This window comes from Equus caballus, chromosome 12 (assembly GCF_041296265.1).
Source record: "Equus caballus isolate H_3958 breed thoroughbred chromosome 12, TB-T2T, whole genome shotgun sequence".
NCBI lineage: Eukaryota > Metazoa > Chordata > Mammalia > Perissodactyla > Equidae > Equus > Equus caballus.
In genome coordinates, this window is record NC_091695.1 from 16,334,771 (window position 1) to 16,343,804 (window position 9,034).

The 9,034-nt window shown below is 34.0% G+C and overlaps 1 protein-coding gene across 1 annotated transcript; it reads right to left on the minus strand.

The window, feature by feature from the left end:
* Positions 1–671: 671 nt before the first annotated feature.
* On the minus strand, positions 672–1,619 carry LOC138916808 (olfactory receptor 5D13-like). The gene has a single exon (XM_070230420.1). The coding sequence runs from the start codon at positions 1,617–1,619 to the stop codon at positions 672–674; it is 948 nt and encodes a 315-aa protein (XP_070086521.1).
* Positions 1,620–9,034: the final 7,415 nt, after the last annotated feature.

Here is a 9,034-nt window from a genome sequence, read left to right on the forward strand (position 1 = left end):
CATTGAACTATATTAGCATTGGATTATCATGGAAATTTAGATGACCACATATGCTTGAGCCCTTTTTGGGACTCTATTACTCTAATATCCTACTGCCTTTATTACTTTTTTTTTTTGGAATAAAGTATGAATTTAGGGAACATAGAGCAATATTTAATTTTACTTACTAGTCAGCAAGCTATAATTTTCATGAATAAAAGTGAGTTTCTGCCATTCCATACGATAAAAAACAAGCGATTGGTTACTGTACAAGATACAGTGAGCTTAAGCATTTATTAAAGCCATCTCTGAAGTATGAGCTTCCTGATTACAATTCAAAGGAACTATTCTAGATCTGCACATACTTGATGAACTGAGAATTAGTTGTACTTAGGAAACACACATCTATAATTACACTATATGATAAAGCATTGAAAAATATTTTATAAATATTACAAAATATAGTTCACAAATTTTATTTTCTAAAATTTTGGTTTGCACATGGTTTAGAGCTATTTCACTAATAATTAATGAATGCAAAAATTCATACTCATAAAATGTGCTGCCACAGATATATTAACTAATAGCTTGTTGAATAAATAGTTGGAATTATCAATTGCACTATAAGAGTTGAACAATCTGTAGCATAGCAAATCAAATTTTTCAGAAATAAAATAATGAATCTAACAATATTATATTGAGTGAGAAAGCAATTTTGTGACCACTAATTTTCTGAATGTGTCTTTCACATCTTTGTTCCTAAGGCTGTAGATCAAAGGATTCAGCATAGGAATCACCACTGTGTAAAACACAGAAGCCACTTTAACTACGAGCCAAGAAGTTTTAGGATTAGGGATACAGTAAAGGAAAAGAATGGTTCCATGGAAGATGGTGATGGCTGTCAGATGGGAGGCACAGGTGGAGAAAGTTTTCTGGCGCCCACTTGCAGAAGGCATCCTCATAACAGTGATAAAAATGAGTATATAGGACAGAAGAATAATCATCAGACTGCTCCCCTCATTAAATATGGCAATGATAAAACACAGCATCTGGCTGATATGGGGATCTGAGCAGGAGACAGAAACAATTACAGAGTAGTCACAGATAAAATTATTTATGATGCTAGACTCACAATAGGATAATGCAAGAAGAAAATATGTGAGTGTCAGGGCACACACTATACCCCATGAGTAAGACCCAGCCACCAGAAGCACACAAAGCTTCTGGGACATAATAGTGGTATAGAGTAAGGGGTTACAAACTGCCACAAAACGATCATAGGCCATCGCTGCTAACATGAACGTTTCTGTTACAGCAAATATGCAAGCAAAACAAAATTGTAGAATGCAACCAGAGAAAGGGATGGTTCTGTCTTCTGCAATCAAGTTCTCCAACAGTTTAGGTGTAACTATGGTAGAATAACAGAAATCTACAAAGGACAAGTGACTAAGAAAAAAGTACATGATCGTGTGGAGTTTTGGATTGATCTTGATGATTATTATCATGCCTAAATTCCCCACGACAGTGACTGTGTAGGTAGACAAGAAAACCAGGAAGAGTGGAATCTGGAGTTCTGGATATTCTGAAAAACCCAGGAGAATAAAAGTAGGTATGATACTTTGATTTCCTTTGGATAACATCACGATTCCTGTTGAGTAAAGAATCAAAAGCCATTCCTAAAAATACAACTGAATACAGGAAGAAACAGAGAGAAGAAAGAGGCTTCCTATTTGTCTGTGAAGTTTGTACAGAACAGTGATTCTCGAAGTATAGTTCCCAACCAGCAGCAAGAACACCTGACAATTTGTTAGGGGTGCAAATTCTCTAGCCACATCACCAACTTCCTGAATCAAAAACTCTAGTATGGGGACCACAGTTTGTGATTTAACCACCCCTCGAGGTGATTTTGGATTTTGATGCATGCTAAATTACGAGAATCATTGTTATAGAAAATGTATAGTAATAATCCTATTGTTGAAAATTCAGCTCTTGTTAGTATTATTAATATAGAATTGAAATATAAATTTAGAGCGTGAAAGAAATTATTAAAAAACCCAAAACTTAGAGAGGCAGAACAGAAGCACAGAGCACCTTGTTATGGTTCTAAGAATCACACTAAGGATCAAGGAGATCACTTGGTATTGCAAGTGGTGCCACATAAATCTTAGTATTAATTATTTTTATGTGTTTGACATTTTCTATACATAATACAGAATGAAATACCCATAGAATTTAGGAGTTGGAATAAATCTTAAAATGCATCCTGTTTGTGCCTTCCACATGATGCTTGAGAATTGAAGATAATTTGATCCATGAAATGATTATGTGGCCTCCATCAAAACCTCCATTAATGGTACACTGCCTCCTGGGGTAATTTTGTGGCTCTTTTATTGACATTTTGCATAACATTTATTATTTTATTAAAGTTATTTAATTATATTTTCATTAACTATTTATTAATGTGCTTTTAGGTCATCTATTTTGATATATGTTTTAAAAATTATACGCATATATTTAAATATATAAACTGTATATATTTTTTTTGAGAAGTGTCTTATATTCACCAACAATAGTTCGATACAAAATATGTTCTACAATCCAATGAAAATAACACATTTTCTTAACCCCTCTGAGAGGCAAGCCCTCTCTTATGAGGAGGCAAACTTGGAGACGATAAGGAAGTGAGAGCAGTGAGACCATAAAATGAAGGGTCCCAAGATATAGACATGAGGCTGCAGTGGAATTAGATGAATGATCTGTCCCATCCTCTTAGCTTTGTCTGGAGCAAGTGTCAGGCTCCAGACTTAGCTCCATGATCACCTACTTTTACATGTGCTACAAGCAACCCCGGATATAAAGCATCTATCATCAGCATCTTTTTTCCAGTAGCAAATGGGACTTGTCGGATATACTGTAAATATCCATTATTGTTCAGTCTATTTTAATAAATAAGTCTCCTTCAACATTTGAATGTATTAGGAAAATCCTGGCATATTAAAGAGATTACTATTCCTGCTCTGGCTTATTGGCAAACTTCCTAGGTCAATAACAAAAAGATACTCAGGAAAAGACTGGGTCCTCGAACTCTAGCAATTTCAAATAATTTTGGTGAAAATCAATAGATTAGGATTAGGTTTGTACTCAAATTGAAACTAGGCCTATAACATTTCAAAAATCAACCTATATCCCATAAATTTTCTGTGACTTCACTATTGCTCACTGCTGCCAGTTTCTGTAATACAAAATTTAATTATTAGAAACACTTCATTGCCCTGTTAGTGACAATTAAAATGTCTCTGACCATGGGGCCAGCCCAGTGGCATAGTGGTTAAGTTTGTGCACTCTGCTTCAGCAGCCCAAGGTTTGTGGATTTGGATCCTGAGTGGAGACCTAAATGTCACTTATTAAGCAAGGCTGCGGCAGCATCTCACATACTAAATAGAGGAAGATTGGCACACATGTTAGGTCAGCGACAATCTTCCTCAAGCAAAAAGAAGAAGATTGGCAACAGATGTTAGCTCAGGGCCAATCTTCCTCACCAAAAAATAAGTATCTGAGCATAAGAAGAGTCATTTATAATTTTTGGAATAATCTACATGAGCTGTAGCTCCATATTTTCCACCTAAAGGGAAAGATACCAAAAGAGAAATGAACTGACCTGAAACCAGAGATCTTGATATCTTTTGATCATTAATGAACCTCAGGCATTTTTCTTCTCAGTAATCAAACATTCTGTAAGATAGCAACAGGCTTGAAGTTCGTAACAAAAGTGGCAGTATATTTTAATGAGTATGCCAGTAAAATGGCATTGTACTTTCAAGACATAGGAAATCTCAGAGAATACACAGAAAAAGCTGAAATCGTAGTACAAACTCTGCCACTTATGTATGTCTCTATGACAGTGGAGTTATAAACTATAGAAAATTATAACTGAAGTAATCCTCGGTTGGCCATGAATCATACAATTAGTAGAAACACTGTCTCTTGTGTCATTATGGTAGATACATTTTCTTCTAAATCATTAGGGATAATTCCATCTTCACATCTATTCCATTAATTGCTTGTAGATATTAAATTATTGAAATAATACAAATTGATTAAAGAAAATGTAAATGGTTTGAGTTTTAACTGAGAAAAAAAGGGACAATCCAGAAATAGCTGTTATTAACTCAACTACCTTTCAAATTCCACATTCAAGTTTAGAGTGGAGAAGCTTGGCCAATGCTACCTTAAGCAAAGGACGAATATGACCATCACCAATGATACAATGTGGATATCATTTACCTCCTGTGGTACGATGTGATGAGAAAGATCTGACCTGTGTGATATTCTTCCCACACAATCCATAATCTCAGTTTAATGTGAGAAAATCATCAGGTAAACCCATATTTGGAAGTATTCTACAGGCTTACTAGCCAGCACACCTTAGGACTGTCAAAGTCAAGAGAAGAGTGAAAAATTGTCAAACACTGGAGGAGGCTGGGGAGACAGGACAACTAAATACAATGTGGTAGCCTGGATAGGGTCCCAGGAAAGAATAAGGGCAGTGGAAAAAACTCATGGAATACAAATAAAGTTTGGATTTTAGTGATCATAATGTACTAATGTTTCTTTTTAAAATTTTACTTTATTGTGGTAAGAACACTAACATGAGTCCTAGCCTCTTAAGAGATTTTTAAGTGTACCATGCAGTATTGTTGACTACAGACGCAATTTTTTACAGCAGATCTCTAGAACTTATTCATCTTGCTTAACTGAAATTTTATGCCCATTGATTTGTAATTCTCCATTTCTCCCTCTGCGAGCCCCTGGCCACTATCATTTCACTCTTTGATTGTGTGTATTTGATTATTTTAGATACCTCATGTAAGTGGAGTCATGAAGTTTGTCTTTCTGTGACTGGCCTATTTCACGTAGGATAAGGTCGTTAAGGTTCATCAATGTGGTCACGTGTTGTAGAATTTCCTTCTTTTTTAAAGCTAAACTTTATTCTATTGTATGTGTATACCACATTTTCTTTATCCATTTATATATCCATGGACACTTAGGTTGTTTCCACATCTTGACTATTGTGAATAGTTCTGCAAGGAACATTGGAATGCTAATACCTTTTTGAAATCTTGATTTCAATTCTTTTGCATAAATATTCTAAAGCAGGATTAGTGGATCATATACTGGTTCAATTTTTAATTTTGTGAAGAACCTCCATGCTGTTTTCCATAGCAGCCGCAATATTTAGCATTCCCAGCGACAATGCACAAAGGTTCTGAATTTTCCATATCCTAGACAACACTGGTCTTTTGTTTTTTGACAGCAGCCATCCTGACACTTGTGCAATGATATCTCGTTGTGATTTTGATTTACAATCCCCTGAGGATTGGTGTGGCATCGCACAATTTTTTCATATACCTATTAGCCATTAGCACATCTTCTCCGAAGAAATATCTAAACGAAGTCCTTAGTCCACTTTTTAATTGGCTTATTAGGTTTTTTTTGCTACTGTGTTGCATAAGTTTCTTACATATGTGTTGGATATTAATCTTTTACCAGATACATAGTTTGCAAATGTTTTCTCCCATTCTATATGTTACCTTTTCAATACTGAGAAGATATTACAGTGAAAAATAAAAAATAATTGATAAGCCAACAACAAAGATAATAATGTTAATATTTTGGTTTTTATTTTATCCACTTTTAAATTTTACATGTTTTTATCAATAAATAGATTTATATGTATATTTATCTATCCTCCATCCATCTATGAAGTGGTAAAGAAAGAGCGGACTTTTTATTCAATATATTAAAATCTATATATCTTTGTTACCTCTCCCCTCCATCATAAACTCGATCAAAAAGAGTAATCATAATGAAGGAATAAATCAAATAACAAAGTCACTCTAATAAAGACAATGGTAAAATAAACACCAACTGATACGATTTTCCCATAATTTCGGAAATGTATAAAGTGGATGGAATATAGACTAATGTAGCAGAGAAGGCATAGCTACAGGTAAGAATGCTTTAAAGTGTGGATCTAAAGAATAAGCATAATTTTTACAGCCCATGAGGGGCTCAGGCTTCAAAAGTATGTAGAAAATGAACAAAATAAATCCTGAAGTTTGTATGAAAACGTAAAGGGCCAAGGACGATCAATATCCACTCATGAAGAAGTAAAAGAGGAAACAATTTCTCTAATGGATATCAAGATTTATTTCAAACTATAATAGTTAAGAATATGTAGTAATGGAAAATGCTTCAATAGAATACAATAGAGAGATAAGAAGCTGCCTGAAGTAGATTGAATAATTGGGTTCAATTATTCACCATCTCCTTGCATCCGTAAATTCTACATACTTTGTTATTGATGGGGTGTATTTCTTCACCTTTGGATTATGAATCCAGTCCTGTGACATGTTTAATGATCTGTTAGCAGAAAAAAAAATTGGCAGTGCTTAGCTTGGGCTTTAAGAAACCTTGAATATTTTCACCTGGTCTACTGCTTTTCTGACATTTCTATAATGCAAATATCCAAATAGTCTAAAGATGATAAAAGACATGCAGAGCAATCCACACTCACGGAACTGTGGTGTGAAGCAAAACATTCCTAGCCTCATAGTCCAGGGCAGAACCACCTCAGATGACCTCCTGATCTTTGAAAATAAATAATTGTACTTTTAAGCCATTGATTTTTGATGAGTTTTTCAAGAGTTATTGTGACAACAGCTGATAATTATACTGATAAGCACACATATGGACACTTCATTTATGACAAGATTGGTATTAAATGGCAACAAGGCAGGAAGGGATTTTTTTTTCAGTAAACAGCATGTGACAATGATATATTTATCTGGTTAGAAATGAAGTAGTATCATGAATGTTGGTGATTGATTACAGCTCTGAGATGCTGTGTTTGGTTAAGTTTGACTCAAGTCCCTTGTTTTCTCATTCCAGGACCAGGCTGAAGGAACACTCTCGCTTTGTGGTATGCTGTTTTCCAAGTTTAATGCATAAGCTCAAGGAAGGAAGATTCAAACCATGTAGGGACATGTCAAGCTTTTTCTATGAGATAACTTATGACACACTCGTTCACTTTGCATTGTCCCAAGCAAGCCACATGGGAATTGTTCTCCTTCTGCCTACAGAGAAGCATGACAAAGATGAAGAGAGAATGAATAATGCTGAAAAAGTAAACAATCTGTCAAAGACCCAAACCTCATATCATCCACAAAAAACGAATTTTAGGTGACTCATACAGCAAAATATGAAGAAGAACAAACATTCTTGAATATTATATAGACAAATGTCTTCTTGACCTCAAGGGTAGATAAATATCTTCAACAATTACAAAAACATTACAAAAGTAATACAGTTGACTAAGTTAAAATTCAAGCTTGCTCTTTATTTGAGGACATTGAGTGAAAAGTAAAGCCAAAATGCAAAAAAGCTTTCAAGATACGTAACGGCCAAGGAGATAATATTCATAATATAAAATAAATTTTTGAATAAATTAGAACTATCACATAATAACTTAAATGAAGATTGGTAAATGCCCTAAGAATCCACTTTAAAAAGAAAAAGAAAAGGGCTGACCCAGTGGCGCAGCAGTTAAGTGTGCACATTCATGCTTCAGCGCCCCGGGTTTGCCAGTTTGAATCCCGGGTACAGACATGGCACTGCTTGGCACGCCATGCTGTAGTAGGCGTCCCACATATAAAGTAGAGGAAGATGGGCACGGATGTTAGCTCAGGGCCAGTCTTCCTCAGCGAAAAGAGGAGGATTGGCAGATGTTAGCTCAAGACTAGTACTCCTCAAAAAAAAAAAAAATACATGAACATATTGAAATGTGCCTAACTTCAATAATCATAAATATCCAAATTAAAACTACAAATGAAATATTCTAAATCAAATAAATGGGTAAAAACCATAACATCTAATAATACTGAACACTGGCAAAGAGGTGAATTATAACTTTAGAGCTTTCAAACATTGCTTTTAGGAGTCTAAATTGATAAAAATCACTTTGAAAAATTAAGAACCAAATAAATGCATAATACTTCTGGGTATAAATCTCAATCGAATAAATACTTATGTGCAGTGTAATGGTACACATGCCCCCAAATTGAAATTTCCCAAATGTCCGTCATAGTAGACTGGAATAAAGAAAAATTCTGAAATATTTATAATATAAAATATGTAATAGAAACAAATGGAATAAGGTATAAATATATGTAACATGAATACTTTGTAAAATGTAATATTCATCTATATAAGTCAGATATTTGAGATAAATAATGCATGATTTCCTTTAAATAAAGTTGCAAAAAAGGAATACGAATTTATATTTTTTGAGAGGCATAGTTAGATATTGAATCTATATAGACAAGTAATTGCATCATTTTGATAAAAATCATCCTTTTGACTCTTGCTGAGAGTAGGAGGAAAGGGCCAGTGATTGTCCTATGTATTGATCTACTTGAGAGTTACATGGATGTTTGTTTAAAAAATATGTTTTGGTATGTTTTAAATTTAAAATGAACAAGTCAGAGAATTAAGCAGATGCTAGATTTTGCAAAGAGTTAGAGTATAATCATAAATGTAATAAAAACTATTGCACAATGCTAGCTTGGGGAGTAAAATACATTGATTCTATAGTTTTAAAATATCACTATGGATGAGCTGAGATTCATGCCTTATATAAGGTTAAAAAAATATGAGAAATATATTAATTTGATACTAACTGCTAAAAACCCACAATGACAATGGGGACACAGGAAGCAGAGACATGAAGACAGTGTTTCATTTTAGAGCCAGAAATAACATAACTGACTGACATATTTGAGAGAGGCTGCAGAATAATAAATCAAAATAAATAATGCCTTCTCCTTTGCTTATTTAAGCAACTGAGTAGATATGGATGGCATTTACTGATATAAAGAAAATTGATAGGGGGCAAAAGTTTATCATTGAGACTGGATGATTCAAAAGTATACTTTATTACTCTCAGTCTTTTTATCAATAAGTAATGGATATAAGTTTTGTTAGAAATAAATTGAAC